At 42.5% G+C, this 27671-nt stretch overlaps 1 protein-coding gene across 1 annotated transcript in view; it reads right to left on the reverse strand.

The window, feature by feature from the left end:
- MET (MET proto-oncogene, receptor tyrosine kinase) overlaps nt 1-27671 on the reverse strand; it is a 175887-nt gene that overhangs the window by 89376 nt on the left and 58840 nt on the right. The window contains exon 3 of the mRNA XM_077265016.1: nt 3292-3483. Coding sequence (XP_077121131.1) covers nt 3292-3483 — 192 coding nt within the window. The remainder of the gene's footprint in view (nt 1-3291; nt 3484-27671) is intronic.

The raw sequence follows: 27671 nt of genomic DNA on the forward strand, positions 1-27671 counted from the left end.
TCACGGATTTGCCGCTATATTATTGCATTGGGAAGCTCCAGGAAAAAACGTGTAAAATCCGCAAAAAAAATGAACAAATGCGCAAAAACCGCGAAAAATGCGAGTGCAGATTTCCTGCGAAAGTAGTCCGGATTTGCTCAGGAAAATTCTGCACACTTTCCTGAACGTGGGCACATAGCCTAACAGCTTTTAAAAAAGGGATGAAGGATTTCCTCAGTACACATAACATTGTGGGTTATAGTTAAAGGGTTTGTCCGGTTAAAGCAGATAAGTCTGCAGTCACTCTGTCTGACTGCAGACGTATGAACCCCCCAGCGCATGCACTGCGCACTGCGGTGATTCGCTGGTTACATATACTCCCGTCCAGTGGGTGCAGCCTCACTCCATACACTTGTATGGAGCGATGTCGTGCCCTTTAGTCTGTCACCCCTACTAGACGGTTGTGCCGTTGGACGGAGCGCGGCCTCAGCTCAATACAAGTGTACAGAGCGAGGCTGCGCCCACACTCATACATTCTCTCCAATCCCGGGTCTGAAACTGGCAAATCCCGGCAGTCATAAGTCTGCAGTCACACAGAGTGACTGCAGACTTTTCTATTTTAACAGGACAACCCCTTTCAAATTAGTAACAAAATGTACAATTGGTGGAGTAAGGTTGAACTTAATGGACCTAGGCCTCTTTTCAGCATATGTAACTATGAAACATTGCTCTGAACTACATGTAAGGAGATACTTTGGCCATCATTCCAAGGTATGAAAAATATATTGAACACAAATGGTAAAATTAGCTTTATAGGGTACGCATGCCATTAAACATCTTAAGACAAGTAAAAAAATTAGCTAAAAGATGCCTCGTGTCAACATGGAGATGCAGCGGAATAAAGAGCATATTGAACATACCATCCTTTCCAAAGATGATTAATTAAATTGTAAAAATCACAATTTACCCCCATCCAGCCACAAAGGTAGAGAGGATTATGCATGATTCTGTGATCTGATACATTGTTTTCTGATGTTTTGAGGCTAAAAGGTGTTTTACTAAACAAGGTTACAGCACTATGCTTTTCCTGTCTTGATTATACTCACTTCCTGCTGACAATCAGATCCTTTGCTCTCCACAGGACGAGTGAATACAAATTTTTAAGTATTTTTTTACCATTTAATTATTCACCTTTGGAAAGGATGTTATGTCGAATATACTCTTTTTTCCGCTGCGTCTCCATGTTCACACGAAGCTTCTTTTAACTAATTTTTTTACTTGTCTTATTTTGTAATTTTATAACATATGTATATTCTACTCATGAATATTGCTTTAAGTCTCCTCATCTCGGCATGCTTAACATGTCACTCTCCGAAAGGAGAAACGATACTTCTTGGATTCCGACTCATGAATATTGGCACTCCTTTTTTACAGATTTCATCTGTTTTTTTTTTTTTGTATATATAGTATGTATGGAGTGTGACCTAGTTAAGGTCTGATGGGCTAATATCTATACTCATGCCATTAATAAAATAAATGAAACAATATGTAAAATAATATGAACAAATTACAACTCGTGTTTAGAAGTGAAAAGTTGTGGCTTAATCTTCAGGATTACAAACAATAAAACCTTAGATGACATCTTAAACATTGGAAAGACATGAATAATGCCAGTTATCTTAGAGAGAATTGGAAGACTGAAGCTTAGATATACTCTTATCTACATTTTGAATGTTGTTACACATCAACAGTGTCTCAAAGAAACATGTAATCTCTGTACAGCAAAACAATCATTGTACGGTTTTACATGTAGTTCATGGCAACTCACTACTTTGTGAGCATAGTATATTAAGCAGCAGGGCAACTACTAAACTACTATCATAGTACAAGATGAACAGGTGATCTGTGGTTAGAACCAAAAGGTACAGAGGAGCCACAGTTTGACAGATAAGTATACATACAGCACAGAAAATATACCATGGTGGTACAACTCAATTAAAGGGAACCTGTCAGCAGTTTTGACCGATAAGAGATACGGCTATCACCTTTCAGGGCTGATATAGAGCATTCTATAATGCTGTATATCTGCCCTCAACACGACCTGCAAGAGAAGAAAAATAATTTTTATTATACTCACCTGTGGGGCGGGGCGGTCCGGTCCGATGGGTGTCGCAGGTCCTGGTCCGGCGCCTCCCTTCTTCTTGCGATGCCGCCCTCCTGCTTGCTTCATGTGGATGATGTGTATCCTTGGCACCGCACTCCTGCGCAGGCGCATTTCTCTACCCTGTTGAGGGCAGAGCAAAGTACTGCAGTGTGCAGGTGCCGGGAAACGTCAAAGAGCCCCGGCGAATGCGTACTGCAGTACTTTGCTCTGCCCTCGACAGAGACGTGGCACGGCTCTCCTGCGCAAGCGTGACTGTGTGGATGATGCAGAGATGCCTCATCCACATGAAGCAAGCAGGAGGATGGGGATCATAAGAAGATAGGAGGCGCCAGACCAAAACCAGTGACCCCCATCGAACCGGACCGCCCCGCAGGTGAGTATAATAAAAGTTATTTTTCTTCTCTTGCAGGTCAGATTGCGAGCAGATATACAGGATTATAGAATGCTGTATATCAGCCCTGAAAGGTGATGGCCGTGTCTTAATTCAGCCAAACCTGGTGACAGGTTCACTTTAAAAACAATGTAAAAAAGACACCTATTGCTGACCATGTAATAAAGTGCTTAGTGCAATGTAGTACACAATTGGGTCAGACAAACAGGTAACACTAATTTACAATTCATTCAAATAATTGTTTAAGTGGCTATAAGTAGATTAAAGAAAATTTGACTTATAAAAGTGCACATGCATAATTATACCACTTTTTTATACTGAATAACATAGACCAAATTGGTGGGAATATAATTCTTAAACAAAATAAATACAAGTATCAGATCAAGACTGAGTCATTTACATTATAATATATATATGAATTTTTCTCGTATGTACTTGTAGCCACTTAAACAATTATACACATGAATTTCAATCTCAAATTGTATTGATTATCAGATGTTGAGTCTACCCATTGTCTACATATCCATATACCCAATCTCTCTGCTCACCCGTCTGTTGTGTTGATTTATTCCCTGGAGTCTTTTACATATTATATGAATGAAAGCTTATGCATTTCTTTAAGTTATTTAACAAATAAACCATTTGAATCTTTTATTTCAATTGTGGCATTCCCTTTATAGGTTATATAGTTCTCTTTTAACATACACTTAATTCTTTGGTTGTTGTAAATTGGTAATATAATGTCTATTGAGTTTACCTGTATGAAGCGTCCCTCCGAAGTGCCGAGATTAGCTATGGTAAGGTCACCTTGAATGAAGATGGAAATGGATGTCAGCAACACATTGTTAAATTGGCCCATTAATAAATCAAGGCGCTGTATTGGCGAGGTAACTTCAAATCGATTTTCTTCAATTGGTGATGAACAGTGGGAGACATTCTTCAAATAAGTCTAGAAAGGAAATAAAATGATTTACCAGTTATATACAATATACAGCAGGATCTTATGTAAAGTTGGTGCAAATCCACCTCAAACATTTCCAACTTCAAGAAGAATAAAACATTTCTGCAGAAAATAAGTAAATACAGTTATATTTTTGTGCTGCCTTTGTAAATTGTAAAATCTCCATATACCGAGCTAAAAACATCTTTTGAGTCACAACAGCAGAAAAACAAAGGAATCAGCACCAAAGTTAATCCCCCCCATCAAAATATTTATTAATCACAAATATTCATTTATTTGACTCACCTATTCAGCGCCATTAATTCCAAAGCACATTACAGACATCAGCATCCCTATTGGGGCTCACAACCTAAATTCCCTATCTGTATGTCTTGGGAGTATGGGAAGAAACCGGAGGAAACCCATACAAACACTGAGAGAACATGCAGATGTTGTCCTTGATAGGTTTTCAACCCAGGACTCCAGAACACCAAACCAACAGCACTAATAACTGAGCCACCGTACTGCAAATATAACAGTCTATAAAAAGGAATATCTTCAGACAGGCTTACACGTTTCAGACACTTAGACAGAGTAAATTGTCATTTAAAATGTCAAAATCTAGCAAACAGAACCTTCTTACCGTTTAGTAGGTTTCTCACCAAGGCCTGCCATACACATTAGATGGCTGTCTGCTAAATAAAGGTTCATTTCGGCTGATCTGACGGACAACCATCTCGACTTGGTCAAGCTCCTGTGTCCTCTATTAAGAGAACCACCAGTCTATCTTCAGGAGTACAATAAGATCGGCAGTCCAAAGTCTGATCCTTAACTCCCACAATGGAGCCCCATACACATTAGACTGTCGGCTGAACCTATCCATATCAGTAGGTGTGGATAACATGTGTCTAATATGCATGGCTGGCTTAGCTCACTGGACTGTTAGCCAATACTGCCAACATAAGTGGTTTGGACAATGTTCATCAAAAAAGTAGTTACAAGCTTTGCTAACTTTTCAGAATTATTTAATATTAATTTTATGAAATAAATAATTGTAATGCCTTGATTTTTGATTTTTTAAATGGGGACCAAAAGGTAGAGGGAAAATCTTCCTAGTTTTTCCCCAACTCCACAAAATGTTAAAATATATGTTATTATAAAGGTGGAGTCTCAGTATCTTATTAATATCTATATATATCCAGGGCCGGACTGGCCATAGGGCACTTCTGGCAAATGCCAGAAGGGCCGGTGCCAGTGGTGGGCCGCTCAATCCGCCGCCCCCGCCGTCGCATTCAACTATACTGGCGTATAGACGCCGGTACAGTTGAATGCAATGATGGAGGAGAGAGCGTCTACAGACGCTCCTCTCCCATCATTCCCCGCTCTGCCTCTGACACTGCGGGTGCGCGATGATGTCATATCATCGTGCACCTGCTGTGTCCCGGGCAGACTGCAGCTGCTGAGACAGGAGCAGGAACCAGGAAGCAACGCTGGGCACGAGGAGAGGTGAGGAGAGTTTTTTTTTTTTCTGGACTGTGGGGCCATTCTCGGAGGAGGTGAGGGGAGGAAGAGAAGAGATGTGGGCTGTATATAGTTCTCTGTGGGCTGTGCTCTGTGCTGTATACTGCTGTGGGCTGTATATAGTTCTCTGTCGGCTGTGCTCTGTGCTGTATACTGCTGTGGGCTGTATATAGTTCTCTGTGGGCTGTGCTCTGTGCTGTATACTGCTGTGGGCTGTATATAGCTCTCTGTGGGCTGTGCTCTGTGCTGTATACTGCTGTGGGCTGTATATAGTTCTCTGTGGGCTGTGCTCTGTGCTGTATACTGCTGTGGGCTGTATATAGTTCTCTGTGGGCTGTGCTCTGTGCTGTATACTGCTGTGGGCTGTATATAGCTCTCTGTGGGCTGTGCTCTGTGCTGTATACTACTGTGGGCTGTATATAGTTCTCTGTGGGCTGTGCTCTGTGCTGTATACTGCTGTGGGCTGTATATAGCTCTCTGTGGGCTGTGCTCTGTGCTGTATACTACTGTGGGCTGTATATAGTTCTCTGTGGGCTGTGCTGTATACTGCTGTGGGCTGTATATAGCTCTCTGTGGGCTGTGCTCTGTGCTGTATACTACTGTGTGCTCTGTGCTATATATAGTTCTCTGTGGGCTGTGCTCTGTGCTGTATACTGCTGTGGGCTGTATATAGTTCTCTGTGGGCTGTGCTCTGTGCTGTATACTGCTGTGGGCTGTATATAGCTCTCTGTGGGCTGTGCTCTGTGCTGTATACTACTGTGTGCTCTGTGCTATATATAGTTCTCTGTGGGCTGTGCTCTGTGCTGTATACTGCTGTGGGCTGTATATAGTTCTCTGTGGGCTGTGCTCTGTGCTGTATACTACTGTGGGCTGTATATAGTTCTCTGTGGGCTGTGCTGTATACTGCTGTGGGCTGTATATAGCTCTCTGTGGGCTGTGCTCTGTGCTGTATACTACTGTGTGCTCTGTGCTATATATAGTTCTCTGTGGGCTGTGCTCTGTGCTGTATACTGCTGTGGGCTGTATATAGTTCTCTGTGGGCTGTGCTCTGTGCTGTATACTGCTGTGGGCTGTATATAGCTCTCTGTGGGCTGTGCTCTGTGCTGTATACTACTGTGTGCTCTGTGCTATATATAGTTCTCTGTGGGCTGTGCTCTGTGCTGTATACTGCTGTGGGCTGTATATAGTTCTCTGTGGGCTGTGCTCTGTGCTGTATACTGCTGTGGGCTGTATATAGTTCTCTGTGGGCTGTGCTCTGTGCTGTATACTACTGTGTGCTCTGTGCTATATATAGTTCTCTGTGGGCTGTGCTCTGTGCTGTATACTGCTGTGGGCTGTATATAGTTCTCTGTGGGCTGTGCTCTGTGCTGTATACTACTGTGGGCTGTATATAGCTCTCTGTGGGCTGTGCTCTGTGCTGTATACTACTGTGGGCTGTATATAGTTCTCTGTGGGCTGTGCTCTGTGCTGTATACTGCTGTGGGCTGTATATAGCTCTCTGTGGGCTGTGCTCTGTGCTGTATACTACTGTGTGCTCTGTGCTATATATAGTTATCTGTGGGCTGTGCTCTGTGCTGTATACTGCTGTGGGCTGTATATAGTTCTCTGTGGGCTGTGCTCTGTGCTGTATACTGCTGTGGGCTGTATATAGTTCTCTGTGGGCTGTGCTCTGTGCTGTATACTACTGTGGGCTGTATATAGCTCTCTGTGGGCTGTGCTCTGTGCTGTATACTACTGTGGGCTGTATATAGTTCTCTGTGGGGTGTGCTCTGTGCTGTATACTGCTGTGGGCTGTATATAGCTCTCTGTGGGCTGTGCTCTGTGCTGTATACTAGTGTGTGCTCTGTGCTATATATAGTTCTCTGTGGGCTGTGCTCTGTGCTGTATACTGCTGTGGGCTGTATATAGCTCTCTGTGGGCTGTGCTCTGTGCTGTATACTACTGTGTGCTCTGTGCTATATATAGTTCTCTGTGGGCTGTGCTCTGTGCTGTATACTGCTGTGGGCTGTATATAGTTCTCTGTGGGCTGTGCTCTGTGCTGTATACTACTGTGGGCTGTATATAGTTCTCTGTGGGCTGTGCTCTGTGCTGTATACTACTGTGTGCTGTATATAGTTCTCTGTGGGCTGTGCTGTATATAGTACTCTGTGGGCTGTGCTGTATATAGTACTCTGTGGGCTGTGCTGTATATAGTACTCTGTGGGCTGTGCTGTATATAGTACTCTGTGGGCTGTGCTGTGTATAGTACTCTGTGGGCTGTGCTGTATATAGTATTCTGTGGGCTGTGCTGTATATAGTACTCTCTGGGCTGTGCTGTATATAGTACTCTCTGGGCTGTGCTGTATATAGTACTCTCTGGGCTGTGCTTTATATAGTACTCTGGGCTGTGCTGTATATAGTACTCTGGGCTGTGCTTTATATAGTTCTCTGTGGGCTGTGCTGTATATAGTTCTCTGTGGGCTGTGCTGTATATAGTTCTCTGTGGGCTGTGCTGTATATATTACTCTGTGGGCTGTGCTGTATATATTACTTTGTGGGCTGTGCTGTATATATTACTCTGTGGGCTGTGCTGTATACTACTGTGTGGACTGTGCTGTATACTTCTACGTGGGCTGTGCTGTATACTACTGTGTGGTCTGTGCTGTATACTACTGTGTGGTCTGTGCTGAATACTGCTGTGTGGGCTGTGTTATCTACTACGCGAGCTGTGCTATAGTATGCAGGCTGTGCTGTATACTATGCGGTTTGTGCTATATAATATGCGGGCTTTGCTATATACTATGGGGAGTATATTATATTCTATGGGGGAGGCCATGTTATGTACTATGTGGCTGTGTTATATACTATTGTGGGGGTATATTATATTCTATGGGGGAGGCTGTGTTATATACTATGGGGGGCTGCATTATATTCTATGGGGGGCTACATTATATATTATGGGGAGGTGGGCTGTATTATATTCTATGGGGGTTACATACTCTGGGGTGGCTGCATTATACTCTGTGGGGTGGCTGCATTATACTCTGGGGTGGCTGCATTATACTCTGGGGTGGCTGCATTATACTCTGGGGTGGCTGCATTATACTATATGTGGGCTGCATTATACTGTATCGAGGACTATGGGGAATACGTTATACTATATGAAGAACTATGGGGTGCATTATACTATGGGAAGTGAATTGTACTACATGGATGACTGTGGCGGTGCATTATACTATATGGAGCACTATGAGGATTGTATTATGCTATATGGAGGACTATGAGGATTGTATTATGCTATATGGAGGACTATGAGGAGTGTATTATACTATGTGGAGGACTGAGCAGTGTATTTTAATATATGGAGGACTATAGGGAATGTATTATACTATATGGAGGACTATGGAGCACATTATAATATATGGAGGACTATGGGGTGTATTTTACTAAACAAGTAAAATGCTGCATATTCGGATTGTTTTTGCTGGAACAAAAAGCCTTGTTGTCAGCAGCACATTGCCAGTGTAAACTGTAGATGTGCTGCTGAAAACATGATACTGTATGGTGATCTATTAGTGATCGTTCTGTCTCATCATTATTCCTCAGCTGGTGGAAAGAGGCCGGGAAACAAGCGTTGAACAACTTCAGTATTGTCGATCAAACTCGTTTAGCGGCCTGAACTCAGCGCACGTAAATACAACAGAAAGGCTTCTGTGTGATGTGCAATATGTTAGCATTTGGGGACCCATTTTAAACTTTGCCTAGGGCCCCACTTTGCCTAAAACCGGCCCTGCCTACAAGTGTACAAAGATATTATACAGTCACCATGTGACAAGTGGGCCTGTGTAACTTCAAATGCCAGGGCTGAATTTTAGTCCCAGTCCGGCCCTGTATATATCTATGGGTACAACTACTAACAAACCATTAGCACTTCTGTAATTAGTCTGTACTAGTTCTACGGTGATACATTTTGTGCTATTTTCAGGTGTTTAATGTGATTTTATGCAAACACCTCCAATAAACTCCACTAATGCCTTATTTGATTCTTCATAGGTTTCATCCTCATAGAGTCTAGACAGTTCATTTATATTCTGCAGCAGTGTATTGTGCTTCACAATCCTCCTCTCTGAGCATGTTAACTGCACTGAAAATTCAATAGGAATCTATTAATTGGTAATGTAGTTAATATTGATGATTGGCTTTCATTTCAGACAGATGATACTGGCCACGTATAGAAGTCCTAATGAGGAAACACATCAATGAAGCAGTCTGCAGCTTGTGGTTTACTATTTTTCCTACTGTTGTACGCTCACAGTCACTTATACTATTATGTACAGATCTTAACCAGCACAAGAATGCAGTACTTGGTTTTCGCTGATTTTACTAGTTCTCTAGTAGCTCATCAAATACAGAAATAAGACGAGTCTTTAACAAGGCTTTCCCAGAATTTCAGAGCCCTGTATTAATTAGAGCTCATGGTAGATTCATTATCTATAGGACCGATGGGACTGCCAGTAATAGTTGGGTGCTATGTTTTCCTTTTTGCAGCTGTTGGACCCCCAGCTGTTATCACCTATCCCTTATGGATAGGGGATCACTTTAAATTCTGGGAATACCCCTCTAGGGGACAGATAAGACGTTTTGTTTTCATAGGTATACATGTTAAAATATGCTGTTTCCATGTTGATGTCTGGTTCCTGAACTTTGCACATTACGTAATAATATAATAATAGCAGAAACTATGTATTTTTTTCCATTTCATGTAGAACATTTTTTTTCAAATGCTTGACATGGGTTTTGCTGCTGAACCCCCAGGCGATCAGGTGCTATCCCTGGTGGACATTGTAGCTGGTCACATATTTCTCCTCCAGCAGTCACAACGCAGTATTAAATGCTGATGACACGCAATTATACACTTCTTTCCCTGACATCACCCCCCACCCTAATACAAAATACCAAGGATTGTCTGTCTGCTGTCTCTAACATTGTGTCCTCCCTCTATCTGAAACTAAATCTCTCCAAAACGGAACTTCTTGTGTGTTTTTCCCCTCTACTAACCTAACTCTACCTGACAGTGAAATTACCTTGGAGGGTTTAACCATAACTCCCAAGCAGCATGCCCGCTGTCTTGGGGTTATATTTGACACAGAACTTTCCTTTATTCCCTAAACCCAATCACTCGCTCATGTCGCTAGCATCTTAAAAACATCTCCAGAATCCGACCTTTTCTCACCTTTGAAACTGCTAAAAATCTTAAGGTACCTTCACACTCAGCAACTTTACAACGAGAACGACAACGATCCGTGACGTTGCAGCGTCCTGGATAGCGATCTCGTTGTGTTTGACACGCAGCAGCGATCTGGATCCCGCTGTGCCATCGCTGGTCGGAGCTAGAAGTCCAGAACTTTATTTGGTCATCAGGTCGGCGTGTATCATCGTGTTTGACAGCAAAAGCAACGATGCCAGCAATGTTTTACATGGAGCTAACAACCAGCGAGAACGATAAATGAGTCACCGTTACGTCACAGGATCGCTCCTGCATCGTTCTGGAGCTGCTGTGTTTGACGTCTCTACAGCGACCTAAACAGCGACGCTGCAGCGATCGGCTCGTTGTCTATATTGCTGCAGCGTCGCTAAGTGTGACGGTACCTTTACTGTCGCTCTTATTCATTCTTGTCTGGACTACTGCAACTCTCTACAGATCAGTCTCCCTCTAACTAAGCTTCCTCCTCTCCAATCTGTCCTGAATGCAGCAGCCAGGGTCATATTTCTGTCCAGCCGCTTCACTCATGCTTCCATCTTGTGCCAGTCAAGCTCTCCACAGTTCTGCACCGCCTTATATCTCTTCTTTCATCTCTATCTATCGCCCTACACTTGCCCTCTGTTCTGAAACTGATCTTAGGCTAACATCCTCCATAATCCGAACCTCTTCTCCTGTGCTGTGCCAGTTCTCTGGAACGCACTACCCCAAACAATCAGACTATTACCTAGCCCCCTTTTTAAGTGCGATTTAAAAACACCTCTCTTTAAACAAGCCTATCACCTCAACTTACTAACCTAACTCTTCCCTGTCCCCTCCTTTTAAAGGGAACCTGTCACCCCAAAAATCGAACATGAGCTGCGGCCAACGGCATCAGGGGCTTATCTACAGCATTCTGTAATGCTGTAGATAAGCCCCTGATGTATCCTGAAAGATGAGAAAAAGAGGTTAGATTATATTCACCCAGGGGCGGTCCCGCCGCGGTCCGGTCCGATGGGTGTCGTGTTCCGGTCCGGGGCCTCTTATCTTCTTACAATGATATTCTCTTCTTGTCTTCACGCCGCAGCTCCGGCACAGGCGTACTTTGCCTGCCCTTTTGAGGGCAGAGCAAAGTACTGCAGTGCGCAAGCGCCAGGCCTCTCTGACCTTTCCCAGGGCCTGTGCACTGCAGTACTCTGCTCTGCCCTCAACAGGGCAGACAAAGTACGCCTGCGCCAGAGCTGTGGCGAGAAGACCAAAAGAGGACGTCATCGTAAGAAGATAGGAGGCCCCGGCCCGGACCGTGACGCCCATTCGACCCGGACCGCAGCGGGACCGCCCCTGGGTGAGTATAATATAACCTTTTTCTCATCTTTCAGGTAACATCGGGGTCTTATCTACAGCATTACAGAATGCTGTAGATAAGCCCCTGATGCCGGTGGCCGCAGCTCATCTTCAATTTTTGGGGTGACAGAGTCCCTTTAAATATTATTCAGAACCTGCTCCCTCCTATTCATCTGTCCCCTCACCCTCCATGCACATAATAACTGCAGATGATAAATGCACTTAAACACACGGGCTGATGACCGGATCATGCAACTTTATATGAAAATCCCTATTACAATTGCTGGATCTGAACTAACAAGCACTTTTCACCTATTGTGCCCCCCTATTTCTTTGTAGATTGTAAGCTTGCGATCAGGGACCTCACTCCTACTGTAACTGTTCAACTGTCCTACCTTGTATTGAATTTATTGTCTGTATATGTCCCTGCTTAATTATAAAGTGCTGCGGAATATGTTGTCGCAATATAAATAAAAGTTTTTAGTTTTTTTTTAAATAAATGCCAGAAAATCAAATGAGTGGTTTTCTGTTTAATCAAATCTTTTATGAGATTTTAAAATACAAACTGCACACATAATTACAAAGATCTGAGAGTAGATGAGGCTGGTATACGTACTTTGAAAATATATTTCAGAATAACTATATAATCCTTTTAGAAAATTCTACTCAATTTTCCTTCACCTAGCCTGATCGTCCCTCCTCCCTGCTACTCACACTGCTCAGTACACTCTGCAGCTGGTTGTCCTTCAGGCTAAGTGTTAGGTGATTGAATTCACTCTTTAACTGGACTCATAAAAATGCTCATTTTAAAGTGTGGATTTTGCAGTAATTCTAATGTAAATGCACCACACACATCAGGCTTGAGGGTTATATTTAAAAATGCATAAAGTTTATATTGTGAAATTTGATGACAGATCCACTTTAATATTTTAACATGTCTGGCCAGACAGAGTGGGATCTGCTCATACCTAGTGACTCCTGTCTGGTTCCCAGGGGAGAATAGCAAGCCTTAAGCCGGCAATACATATTAGATGGCTGTAGGTTGACCGACAGCCATCTCAGCCAACTCTCCCATACACAGTAGTCCTTGTTTGGTCAAGCACTTCCGTGACTTTCTTGAGAAAGACACTGGCTGATTTATTGGCCGGCAACTTCTCTCTGTGAGCACAATGAGATCGGCAGTCCAAAATCAGATAGGCAAGATCGACATCACACCGGACCCTCAGTTGGCACCCCCATACAAATTAGAACTTCAGCTGAACCTATTGACAGCGGCAGGTCTGGCCAACAGTCTAATATGCATGGGGGCCCTAAGACTCATCTCATTAATAATTTTTGGAATATGGAAGTCACACTAAGACAAACCCTTTAAGTTTATATTTTATATAATTCCATGTACATTGCCTGAAAAAATGTTGTAGTATTTTTACTATTCACATGTCACCCTTCCAATTCCCACTTGGGATTATTTATGGAGCAGCACTTCATTTTATTTCAGAATGTGCACATTAGTTTACACATTACTGCAAAGAATCACCAAAAACAAATGAGCACGTCATGTGCACAGTGATGAGATTTATCTGCTTATTATATGGAGATGAACGCTTTTGTAGATACTAATTTGATTAGTGCAGCAGAATTAAACGTTATTGACTCAGACAAATATAATACACTAATTAGTTTGTTCTATAAGCAGAAAACTAATTGTGAGATATAGTTTTATCGGAAGCAGCAAACAATGCAATTCCCTGATACAATGTCACGCGAGCCTTGTGTAGACTCAATCTAATTGTGCATGAGATTCCCAATGTTATAAAATTAATATACCAGTGAAGGAGCAAAGATTATTGTGTGTCATCGAAGTAAAAGATATCATGGACTGTTGAAATCCAATATACTGGATTCTCTTTTCCCATTTGAAATCAGTATAAATAATAGAATCATGGCGGATTTTATGGGCAGCCCTACATTATACTAAATATGGCTTATGTCAGCTTTAATTGACTACCACCCTATACCCATGTGATACAGTTTACTTGTAGCACTGTAGTTTAATAGCACATGCTCATTTCAACTAAATTGGTGCCAAGTTGTAGATAAAGGCCCTTTTTTACACCGGCCAATAATTAGTAGAATCTATTGATGAGCGAATGTGCTTGTATATCATGTTATCTGACCATGCTCGGGTGTTATCCAAGTAACATGGGTGTGTTGGAGTAATATGTTCCAATCCCAGCGGCTGCATGTTTACCGGCTGTTTGGCAATCCCCGCATGTGTTGCGGCTGTCTAAGAACTTGAAAATCATGCACCTGTGGGACTGGAACATATTACTCGAGCGCGCCCGAGATACCCGGAGAACACCCAAGCATGCTTGGGTAACACGATATCTGAGCACACTTGCTCATCACTAGTAGAATCGTTTCGGATAACTGACCCATGTAAACATGGCAGTGATCAGACAATGAATGAGCAAAACACTCTGTCCTTTTGTGATATCTTCTATGCGGCTTAAAAAAATCATTGCAGTCGGCATCACATTGCAAGTCGGAAGGGACTGAATAGGGGACTGAACAAACCTTCTACAGTTTACATCTTGATTAAATGCATACAGCCTGATTCATCAAAACTTTTATGCCAGCTGTCAAAAGCCGCTTAATGTTTGTGCAACTCGAAGCTGTGCTAAAATTTTGTGACTTTTGGGTCTGGAGTCGGATTTGTAGTGAGCCACGCAAAGAGGTGTACACCACTTGTCAGAAGATCCTGATTCCTAAAGAGGCAAACAGCTCTTCATGAACCAGGAGCATCTGACTTCTGTCCATCTCCCCATCAGGACCGGTGTGAACAATGGCGGTCTTGATGAATCGGGCTCATAGTGTCTACTATATAGGTTAGTTGAAGAGCAATAATGGTCCGAGTTCTGGTAAAGGCAAGTCCTAATGCCACAGCTTACAAAGACAATGTGGCTGTCCTTACTATTATGGTGGTGAATCCACATAACCAAGTTTCAGAACCTAATAAATCCAGAAGCGTTGGGACAGTAATGTGAAAGAGGATTAAATCCATATGAATTCCAAAAACTGACGAGTATATGGGAATGCCATATACCCTTACTGCTGAGGTGGGAAAAAAAAGAAAAGAAACAAACAAAAGATGCTCTGTTATTATAACGTAACTACACATTCAGATAATTGATTGGCGTATTAGTAAAAGCACGCATAATGAATTAAAGTGTCATTTTCTGGCAGTTTAAAATAATAAATGCTGAATCAGTCACTAATCTAATAAATGTCGGCAGCATTCATCTTACTGAGGGTAGAATAGATCACATTACCATTCTAATGCTCTGACAGTGCGGTCTATCTCTTTCCTTATCCAGTTATTTGGTTTCCTTTTACATTAATCTGCATTGCCCTAGAGCAGCTTAGTGGTACTGACTCACATCCATGGACCATACACTGATTCACCAACGCGAAATGTCAGAGTTTACAGAAAAGCGCTAAGCATTCATATTTGTCATGTAAATGGGATTTTCAATTGATAAAATGAATTCTGTATATAACGCACAATTATCCAATTTGCCATCAGAGGACGTATGTCACAGTTTTCTATCTATCTAATAACTATATACTGTATATTACACCATATTTTTTAAAGGGATTTTCCACTTTGGATATCTTGAGATTGGAGAACTTTTCTTAATACAAGTATATTATTAGTAGGTTGTGTATACTGCTGGGAAAATGACTAAGCATACCCGTCCAGCAGCTCTCGGCCCAATAGATGACTGTCACACTGCTATATACTTTGAACACCAGGTGTTATCGTACTATGCAAAAAATACAACAAGCCTCCACTGGATTGTTTTTTCTAACAGCATATAATTGACAAATTGACACATACTATAATATTTTTTGCTATATGTACAATGCATATTATATACCATTTGTTTTTTTTTTATCATCTATGCAATGAATAGTTAAAGGTGGGACAATCCCTAATGTAAAGTCAGGAACCCAGTGTTAGAATTATTTTTCAAATATTTGACAAAAATACATTTCTTACACAGGTTGTGATCTGTTACTAGAGATGAGCAGATTTTTTTTTAATTTGACTTTGCCGACTTTGCCAAATTTCCCCCCCAAAATTCAGTTCATGGCAAATAAATGTGTACAAATCTCAACTTTAGAAAGCTTGTAATTGCTCGGATAATACACATAAGGGCTCATACTCACCTGCGAGAAACTCGGATGAGTCTCGCACGCCAATACCCGGCACTGCTGCCGGCACTCAGGAGAGGAGCGTGCGGCTGCATGTATTCCTATGCGGCCGCACGCTCCGATCTGAGTGCCGGGTATTAACATGTGAGACCCATCCGAGTTTCTCGCAGGTGAGTATGAGCCCTAAGGGAGAGGAAAGAAAGAGAACTTTCCTGACCATTCAAGTTCACCCTTTACAGCTGAGATAGTGAGGACTCCACTGACCATAAGAGTTTACACTCTACAGGCGAGAGGACCCCACTGACCATAAGAGCTTACACTCTACAGGCGAGAGGACCCTGCTGACCATTAGAGCTTACACTCTACAGGCGAGAGGACCCCGCTGCCCATAAGAGCTACACTCTACAGGCGAGAGGACCCCGCTGACCATAAGAGCTACACTCTACAGGCGAGAGGACCCCGCTGACCATAAGAGCTTACACTCTACAGGCGAGAGGAACCCACTGACCATAAGAGCTTACACTCTACAGGCGAGAGGACCCCACTGACCATAAGAGCTTACACTCTACAGGCGAGAGGACCCCACTGACCATAAGAGCTTACACTCTACGGGCGAGAGGACCCGCTGACCATAAGAGCTTACACTCCACAGGCGAAAGGACCCCGCTGACCATGAGAGCTTACACTCTACAGGCGAGAGGACCCCACTGACCATAAGAGCTTACACTCTACAGGCGAGAGGACCCCACTGACCATAAGAGCTTACACTCTACAGGCTAGAGGACCCTGCTGACCATAAGAGCTTACACTCTACGGGCGAGAGGACCCTGCTGACCATAAGAGCTTACACTCTACAGGCGAGAGGACCCACTGACCATAAGAGCTTACACTCTACAGGCTAGAGGACCCTGCTGACCATAAGAGCTTACACTCTACAGGCGAGAGGACCCCGCTGACCATAAGAGCTTACATTCTACGAGAGAGAGAGAAGACCCAGCTTACCATAAGAGATTAAACTCTACAGGACAGTAGACCCCAATGATCATAATATCTTACACTATACAAGCAAGAGAGAGGACTCCGCTAACCATAAGAGCTTACACTCTACGAGAGAGAAAATCCTGCTTATCATAAGAGATTACACTCTACAGGAGAGTAGACCCCACTGATTATAAGAGCTTGCACTCTACAGGAGAGAGAACACACTTGAAAAATGTTATCAAGGGGATAAAGCCATCAATCTGCGGGCGAAACGCGCGTCGGGGTGTTTTGTGGACCCCATCCGGTGCGCCCTGCCTTGGAGCTTTCTATTGGTAAGTGCTGCTATTCTAATTTTTCATCTTCAAGCCACATGGCGTTTCTCTGCTATCACAGGTAGCTTTGTACTTATAGCAGCAGACCATATACATTGTATACATATATAGTGGTCTCCTTTGACAGCGCACACCGGTGGGTTTTTTCTCCACTCTCTTTTTAAACCTCCTTGAGCACTGTATTTACTTATAAAATGTTTTTATGCATTTTTGCTACCAAGCATGTAATTTGTATGTTATTTAATAAAGTATTTTTCACCGCATAAATACCTATTGTCTCCTATTTTTCTCCTTCTCTCTATAGATATATGTATGTATATATGTCAGATATATAATTTGTGCATTACATCTATAAATAGAAAAAAATGATGTGCGGTCCCTCCATTTTTTGTAAATAGCAAAGGTAAAGTAGAGAGCTCAGAAGTAATATTATCAGGCTGTTCATGGTTATTGCATCTTTCACAACCTAAAAATACCAGCCTGCAGTCGCCAGAGAAATGGAGCATCACGAGATATTCCACTTCTTGGGCCTGAATGGGATTTGTTTTTTAGTAAAGTAGTGAACCAGTGTGGGGAGTGTTTATTTAAATAAAGTGTTTTTTTGTGTGTGTTTCCTTTTTATTACTGGTTTAGTTATGGGGTGTCTGATAAACACCTCTCATTACTAACCCCAGGGCTTTGCTGGTTACGTAACATAGGGGGGACCCCACATCATTTTTTTAATTTATTTATTTGGCCAGTACATGTACAATAAGCCACACATGCAAGGCACAAATTATATCTGACGATCTATCTATCTATTTAATATCATTGCACATCTTTAACACATAAAAATCAACAATTTCTTGAATGCATTTCATTCTGGTACGTATAACACGGTACGCATCACACACAGATGTCTTACGGATGTCATCCGTGTGCAGTAGATATTTACGCGGACCCCTGGGCTTATGTTGGTACAGTGAGAGCAGAGCGCAGCGGCGACGTCACCGCTGTGATCTGCTCTCACTTTCCGGCCGGCAGACAGTCAGAGCGGGAAGCAGACGGCAAGGGACCTGACGGACATCAGATGGTGAGCATGTACGGTTTGTTTTTTTTTACTTTTACGCTGGTAACCACGGTAAACATCGGGTTACTAAGCGCGGCCCTGCGCTTAGTTACCCGATGTTTACCCTGGTTACCAGCGAACGCATCGCTGGATCGCTGTCACACACAACGATCCAGCGATGACAGCGGGAGATCCAGCGACGAAAGAAAGTTCCAAACGATCTGCTACGACGTACGATTCTCAGCTGGGTGCCTGATCGCTGCTGCGTGTCAGACACTGCGAGATCGTAACGATATCGCTAGAACGTCACGAATCGTACCGTCGTAGCGATCAAAATGCCACTCTGTGGCAGTACCCTTACTTGGCTAAATAAGAATGGCAGACCCAGGTAGAAGTAAATTAATTAAGTGTCAAATGTTATTTCCAGCCTTTTGCTTATTTATAAAATATGGCGTATTTGTTATCGGGTAGGGGGGGCAACATCAGGTTTCTAATCTTCGCTAGTAAATTGAAACATTATTCTTTTTCTACTTATTCTCTTTTATTTTGACTTACTTTTACATTACTGCTGTCAGATGGCTGTGATCGGTGTGAAGGCTTTTTATTATGCAGCTGTGTTATTACTTTTAATTTAGTCAAAATTACTAGACCAAATGATGTGTGGGATTCAGCGATAAGGTCCCCAAGGAACCATTTGTCTTAGTTTAGTTTATTTTATCTTATTGGACAAGCCTAGAGGAAGATAAATCTAGACGAGCTATTGTGGTTTTTTCCTATGGAACTCTGCAATTGTATACTTCAATTAGACTGCATAACAAAACTAATGCAATTCATATATCATCTTTTTATTAAAAATAAATCTAAAGTGGTTTATACTTGCTTGTTTCTAATTCTTCTGTTGCTGATATTTTTTGCACTATACTCCAAAGAAAAATGACATGTTGGTGTATTCCTAACCACTACTTTACCTATGGTATGATATCAGGAGAATAATGCAGCTCTTCTCAATATTTATGGCATCAGTGACATCTTTCCAAGCTTACGGAATCTATTTCCTGATATTTAGCACTTTCTGTTCCTTAGAAAACAAGAGACAGAACCCAAGTGGGTTGCACAATTTACCTGTTGCACGCCCTTTTCCACAATTTTTGTGTAGTTTTTTGTTGTGGCCACTTGCTTTGGTTGTAAACACCGCAGGCAATTACTGATTGTTGGTCACTGCCAGTGATTGTCTACAGTGCTCACATGGTAGTACTTTTCGAAAAATAAGCAACAAGCACGAAGACTATCAGGGGACCCAAGAAGAGCAAGCAGCACTAGGTGAGGAAGGATCATGAGTAGTGATTAGCGAGTGTACTCGTTGCTAGGGTTTTCTCGAGCACGCTCGGGTGACCTCTGAGTATTTTTTAGTGTTCGAAGATTAAGTTTTCATCGCGGCAGCTGAATGATTTACAGCTACTAGCCAGCTTGATTACATGTAGGGATTCCCTAGCAACCAGACAACCCCCACATGTACTCAGCCTGGCTAGTAGCTGTAAATCATTCAGCTGAGGCGATGAAAACTTAATCTCCAAGCAGTCACAAATACTGAGAGGTCACCAGAGTGTGCTCGGGAAAACCCGATCAATGAGTACACTCGCTCATCACTAATCATGGGTGAACATACAATTTTTTTAATTTTATACCATATTTTTCATCTTTCCAAAACACAACTCCTTAATGGGAATGTATCAACAGAAAATTACCTAGAAAATGTATTCTATATTTTAACTTTTCTTTTTGCCATTTTTCATATCAAGATCTGCATTAAAAAAAATGAAAAATCTTGAAACTTTCACAGTGGTCTCTGGGGCTATTCTATACTTATATGGCTGGTCATTTTATGAAATTCACATGTACATTTGCAGAAACAGACTGACTCAGACCCTATCTTTTGTATTGAAGGATCTAATGAGCAGCTGCAAAGGTCATTGTGAAGGGAGGAAGTGCAAGAGGAGCTGTTACATCATGTGATGTAACAGCTCCTCTTGCACTTCCTCCCTTCACAATGGTGGATCCTGTGTTATCAGCTGTGTGTTACTTGTCTTCTGTAATCCTGCCTGTGATGATAATGAGTGTTCTGAAAAGTCTTCAGTGAGGAACCGGAGATGTGAGTCTAAATTGACCACATTGGTCAGGGTCAAAATTACAACATTTCATTTTTTGTTTTATTACAAATTGTAACTTAAAGGGAAGTTTGTTTTTGTATTAAAAATGATTGTTTATATAAACAATTATTTTTAATACAAAATTAATTTTTTTAACTTTAAGATCTTTTTTATTATTATTTTTGCAGCCACTGGGAGCCGCCATTTTGCTTTGCAGGAGTGTAAGAGTCCCAGCACGACACACTCTGCAAATACGGCAGCCCTGGGCATAGGACTCAGCGGTCGGATGCCGACCCCATACCTATCATTGAGCTGCTCCCTGCGTGATCTGGCCACACCCCCTGGGCCGTCTCCACATCACAGTAGAGGCAGGAGATCGGCGCCATCTTTTTTCAGCCCACAGTGTATCTGTGAGCTCCACTGTGACCTGAGAGCCGTGCTGTTGGAGGGGCAGCTCCATCTGTCTCCCCTTCAGACTGTGAGCGGCCGTTCCCTGTCCTCTTCTCTGCTGCTTGGTGTGTGGCTGCGATCTCTAGAATCCCTACAGAGGATGAAGTGCCGCGGTCTGATGTCCTTATCATGCAGAGAGGTAACAGAGGGGGGAGGGGGAGAGTCTCTCTGTGCTGCTCCCGCCCTGCCTCTCACTGCAGCCACTGATCAAGGACATCAGACTGTGGTGTATCTATTACTATGCTGTGTGATACTGACTGCCGGCCCGTGTATCTAATCCTCTCCTGTGATACTGACTGCTGAGCCATGCATCTAATCCTATCCTGTGTGATACTGACTGCTGAACCATGTATGTAATCCTCTGCTGTGTGATACAAGACAATCAGACGGTCCATCCATGTGTATAAAAGATAGCACTCTATGTACAATCCCTGGCTGCTCCGCGCACCAAACAGGGTGCCCCCCAATAGACCAGCACACTGCTCTCCTGAAATACTCTGTGCTGCTGTCACCCTGCTCCCTCCACCATATATCTCCCAGAATCCTTGCTGCCTGCCATCCTCAGTGACTGTCTACTTTTCAGTATAACTCTGAAAACACCAACAAAATTGCTGCTCACTGGGTTCCTGAATATCATCCTCTCTTATCCCTTAGCAAACACCCAGAAGGGGAGGAGAGGAGACATCACACGTCAGCTGACTCCGCCCATAATTACTGCAGTGCAGTAATGTGAGCTAATTGTACACTAGGTTTTTCTGAAATTTCAGCAGCCGCTCCCCCTAGTGTTTAAAAGTGGAAATGTGAAACCTTTTCAAATTATTTTTCATATTTTACTAAATTATAAACAAATGATAATATTTTTTAAGAAAATGTAAACATTAATTATTTACATTTTTTCAATTGTTGGAAAAAAAAAAAAATTTTGATGGCACCATCCCTTTAAAAAGAAAGTAAAATATATAAAAACCTGACTTTTAAGTGGGTCATTTTCTGATGACACATTCTCTTAAAATGCATAATGACTTGGCAATTGTAATGTTTTTTTTTTCAAAATGATTCTATTTATATTAAAGGTGTAAAACAGTGATAATTAGTACAGCACTGGTAATTCATTACATAATCCTGGCTCATGATGGCTTCTCATCTTTAAGGGCCATAAGTCAAAAATTATGTCATTAAATAATAAGATAAATTTTCAATCTCCTGACTTGAGGCTTAAGAAGTATGTTGCATGTGTATGTAATATAAAGCTTAGGGCCAGAGGACCTGAAAGTATTTTGATTTACTCGTTTTCAGCTTTAAAACACATGGAACACATTTGCTTTTTCTGATGTAATTTCAGTGCAGGACACTATGGGACATAACCTTAGTATGACCTTGTATATCTGTGATCATTCTAACCCATCTTAGTTAACATACCAAAGCCAATAAATGCCATTTCCAATATTAACAAAAGCATTAATGATGTAATGACAAATCTTAAGAGGGTTTAGTTATGAGAGTCAAGTTTTCTTGCGTTACCATTTCCGATCATATGTTTAAAATGCAGCTAGCAGTTTGGTAGCATATAGTACTTTGTTCTCCACCTTCTATTTACACAGCACACAAATATTCTGCAACTCTGTCATGGGACATTTAAAATGGGACATTGAGTAATCCTAAATTCTGGCTTGTTTGAGCCTACTCAGACACAAATATTAGAAAACTAATATGACAACATAAGCAATTATGAAACATGAAAATTGAACTGCATTACTACACTAGAAATATGAAAAAATGAGAGCATTTAGCGCATAAATTGGCCAATTCATGTGTACCTGGTAGCCACACCAGGGCATCTCTCGTATACCAGGTCCTAAACCTTTCCTTTCCTCGCTGAGAATAAACGTCTCCATCTGAATGGGTACCTGTGAAACCTCTTCTTAGACTAACATTCTCTCTCTCTGTGGAGGGGTAATGGACCTGTTGCGATTAAAACACCTGCAGCTAAGAGGTGGAGTGCTCAGTCAGAAGTCTAAAGAATACAAATTTCAAAAAACTGACCATCACATCCAAACATAGAATAAGTGTGAACAGGTGCTGAACCTAGAGTCACCAACTCATATATAGTCAAATAAATAAGGCAGCACACTGCAGCGCTGAAACATACAAACATGAAACATGAAAATTGAACTGCATTACTACACTAGAAATATGAAAAAATAAGAGCGTTTAGCGCATAAATTGGCCAATTCATGTGTACCTGGTAGCCACATTAAGGCATCTCTCGTATACCAGGTCCTAAAACTTTCCTTTCCTCACTGAGAATAAACGTCTCCATCTGAATGGGTACCTGTGAAACTTCTTCTTAGACTAAAATTCTCTCTCTCTGTGGAGGGGTAATGGACCTGTTGTGATTAAACATGAAACATGAAAATTGAACTGCACGTTCAATAAACGTCTTCATCTGAATGGGTACATGTTTGGATGTGACGGTCAGTTTTTTGAAATTTGTATTCTTTAGCCTTCTGACTGAGCACTCCGCAACAGATCCATTACCCCTCCACAGAGAGAGAGAATTTTAGTCTAAGAAGAGGTTTCACAGGTACCCATTCAGATGAAGATGTTTATTCTCAGTAAGGAAAGGAAAGTTTTAGGACCTGGTATACGAAAGATGCCCTGGTGTGGCTACCAGGTACACATGAATTGGCCAATTTATGCGCTAAACGCTCTCATTTTTTCATATTTCTAGTGTAGTAATGCAGTTCAATTTTCATGTTTCATGTTTGCATGTTTTAGTGCCGCAGTGTGCTGCCTTATTTATTTGACTATATATGAGTTGGTGACTCTAGGTTCAGCACCTGTTCACACTTATTCTATGTTTCGATGTGACGGTCAGTTTTTTGAAATTTTTAACATAAGCAATTAACTCATAAGATATCTGAAAAACAGTGAGGCAGGAGAGTACCATATATTAAAAAAGATTTTAGGACTCATTTATATGTTCTTTTTTTTGCAGACATGAAAAGTCACCGATTTTGATCAATGTTTTATCTGATTTTCATCTTTTTTTCAGTCTGTGTGTCTGTTATCACTAGCAGTTTAGCATCCATTTTTCTTGCATGCAAGAATAAAGTTTCCAAGCTTCTCCCAACCATTAGACAGTAAGAAATTACAGCACTAGGAAGCAACATACACTGCTCAAAAAATTAAAGGGAACACTTAAACAACAGAATATAACTCCAAGTAAATCAAACTTCTGTGAAATCAAACTGTCCACTTAGGAAGCAACACTGTTTGACAATCAATTTCACATGCTGTTGTGCAAATGGAATAGACAACAGATGGAAGTTATTGGCAATTATCAAGACACACTCAATAAAGGAGTGGTTTTGCAGGTGGGGACCTGTCATGAATCCCAATGGCTAGGGATAGCAAGGGACAAGCAAAGTAATACAAAATATCGGACGAGCTCTAGGGTGATGGAACCTGGGCTGACCGCTGCCCTACGCCTGACAAACGCAACTAGAGATAGCCAGGGAGCGTGCCTACGTTGGTTCTAGACGCCACGCACCAGCCTAAGAGCTAACTAGTACTGCAGAGAAAATAAAGACCTCACTTGCCTCCAGAGGAATGAACCCCAAAAGGTATAGTTGCCCCCCACATGTATTGACGGTGAAATGAGAGGAAGGCACACACATAGAGATGATATATAGGTTCAGCAAATTGAGGCCCGCTGTAACTAGAAAGCAGAATGATACAAAAGGGGTCTGAGCGGTCAGCAAAAAACCCTAATCAAAAAACCATCCTGAGATTACAAGAACCCATGTGCCAACTCATGGCACATGGGGAGAACCTCAGTCCACTAGAGCTACCAGCTAGCATAGAGACATAATTAGCAAGCTGGACAAAAAACCAAACAACTGAAAATCAGCACTTAGCTTATCCTGAAAGATCTGGGAGCAGGTAGGCAGGAACCAAACAGAGCACATCTGAATACATTGATAGCCGGCAAGGGAATGACAGAAAGGCCAGGTAAAATAGGAAACACCCAGCCTCTGATGGACAGGTGGAAACCAAAGGCCGCAACCCACCAAAGTCACCCAGTACCAGCAGTAACCACCAGAGGGAGCCCACAAACAGAATCCACAACAGTACCCCCCCTTGAGGAGGGGTCACCGAACCCTCACGAGAACCCCCAGGGCGATCAGGGTGAGCTCTATGGAAGACGCGGACCAAATCAGTCGCATGAACATCGGAGGCGACCACCCAGGAATTATCCTCCTGACCATAACCCTTCCACTTAACCAAATACTGGAGTTTGCGTCTGGAAACACGAGAATCCAAGATCTTCTCAACAACATACTCCAATTCTCCCTCCACCAGCACCGGAGCAGGAGGCTCAACCGAAGGAACAACAGGCACCTCATACCTCCGCAACAACGACCGATGGAACACATTATGAATAGCAAACGATGCTGGAAGATCCAAACGAAAAGATACAGGGTTAAGAATCTCCGAGATCCTATAAGGACCGATGAACCGAGGCTTGAACTTAGGAGAAGAGACCTTCATAGGGACAAAACGAGAAGACAACCACACCAAATCCCCAACAAGAAGTCGGGGACCCACGCGGCGACGGCGATTAGCAAACTGCTGAGTCTTCTCCTGAGATAACTTCAAATTGTCCACCACCTGATTCCAAATCTGATGTAGCCTGTCCACCACCACGTCCACTCCAGGACAATCCGAAGACTCCACCTGACCAGAGGAAAAACGAGGATGAAACCCCGAATTACAAAAAAAAGGAGAGACCAACGTGGCAGAACTAGCCCGATTATTAAGAGCAAATTCGGCCAGTGGCAAAAAAGCAACCCAGTCATCTTGATCAGCAGAAACAAAACACCTCAAATAAGTTTCCAAGGTCTGATTAGTTCGCTCCGTCTGGCCATTCGTCTGAGGATGGAATGCCGACGAGAAAGACAAATCAATGCCCATCTTGGCACAAAACGTCCGCCAAAATCTAGACACAAACTGGGATCCCCTGTCAGAAACGATATTCTCCGGAATCCCATGCAAACGAACCACGTTCTGAAAAAATAAAGGGACCAACTCAGAGGAGGAAGGCAACTTAGGCAAGGGCACCAAATGAACCATCTTAGAAAAGCGGTCACACACAACCCAGATAACGGACATTTTCTGTGAAACCGGGAGATCAGAAATAAAATCCATGGAAATGTGCGTCCAAGGCCTCTTCGGGATGGGCAAGGATAACAACAACCCACTGGCCCGAGAACAGCAAGGCTTAGCTCGAGCACACACTTCACAAGACTGCACAAAGGTACGCACATCCCTAGACAAGGAAGGCCACCAAAAAGACCTGGCCACCAAGTCTCTAGTACCAAATATTCCAGGATGACCAGCCAACACAGAAGAATGGACCTCGGAGATGACTCTACTGGTCCAATCATCCGGAACAAACAGTCTTTCTGGTGGACAACGATCTGGTTTATCCACCTGAAACTCCTGCAATGCACGTCGCAAGTCTGGGGATACGGCGGACAATATTACCCCATCCCTAAGGATACCAGTAGGCCCAGAGTCTCCAGGAGAGTCAGGCACAAAACTCCTGGAAAGAGCATCTGCCTTCACATTCTTTGAACCTGGCAGGTATGAAACCACGAAATTGAAACGAGAAAAGAACAACGACCAACGAGCCTGTCTAGGATTCAAACACCTGGCAGACTCAAGGTAAATGAGATTCTTGTGATCAATCAAGACCACCACACGATGTTTAGCACCCTCAAGCCAATGACGCCACTCCTCAAATGCCCACTTCATGGCCAAAAGCTCCCGATTACCCACATCATAATTGCGCTCGGCGGGCGAGAATTTTCTAGAGAAGAATGCACATGGCTTCATCACCGAGCCATTAGAACTTCTCTGTGACAAAACCGCCCCCGCTCCAATCTCGGAAGCATCAACCTCAACCTGAAAAGGAAGTGAAACATCTGGTTGACACAACACAGGAGCAGAAGAAAACCGGCGCTTAAGTTCCTGAAAGGCCTCCACAGCCGCAGGAGACCAATCAGCAACATCAGCACCCTTTTTAGTCAAATCAGTCAAAGGTTTAACAATACTGGAAAAATTAGCAATGAACCGACGATAAAAATTAGCAAACCCCAAGAACTTCTGAAGACTCTTAACAGATGTAGGTTGTGTCCAGTCACAAATCGCCTGAACCTTGACGGGATCCATCTCAATAGTAGAAGGAGAAAAAATGTACCCCAAAAAAGAAATCTTCTGGACTCCGAAGAGACACTTTGAGCCCTTCACAAACAGAGAATTGGCCCGCAGAACCTGAAACACCTTCCTGACCTGTAGAACATGAGACTCCCAGTCATCAGAAAACACCAAAATATCATCCAAATACACAATCATAAACTTATCCAGATATTCACGGAAAATATTGTGCATAAAGGACTGAAAGACTGACGGAGCATTGGAGAGTCCAAAAGGCATTACCAAATACTCAAAATGGCCCTCAGGCGTATTAAATGCGGTTTTCCACTCATCACCCTGTTTTATCCGCACCAGATTATACGCACCGCGAAGATCTATCTTAGTGAACCACCTAGCCCCCTTAATGCGAGCAAACAAATCAGTCAATAATGGCAATGGATACTGATATTTGACAGTAATCTTATTCAGAAGGCGATAATCTATACAAGGCCTCAGGGAACCATCTTTTTTTGCCACGAAGAAAAAACCTGCTCCCAGAGGGGACGAAGATGGACGAATATGTCCCTTTTCCAAGGACTCCTTAATATAATTCCGCATAGCAGTATGCTCTGGCAGTGACAGATTAAATAAACGACCCTTAGGGAACTTACTGCCAGGAATCAATTCTATAGCACAGTCACAATCTCTATGAGGAGGGAGCGAATTGAGCTTAGGCT

The sequence above is a fragment of the Ranitomeya variabilis genome, chromosome 5, assembly GCF_051348905.1.
Source record: "Ranitomeya variabilis isolate aRanVar5 chromosome 5, aRanVar5.hap1, whole genome shotgun sequence".
Taxonomy (NCBI): Eukaryota; Metazoa; Chordata; class Amphibia; order Anura; family Dendrobatidae; genus Ranitomeya; species Ranitomeya variabilis.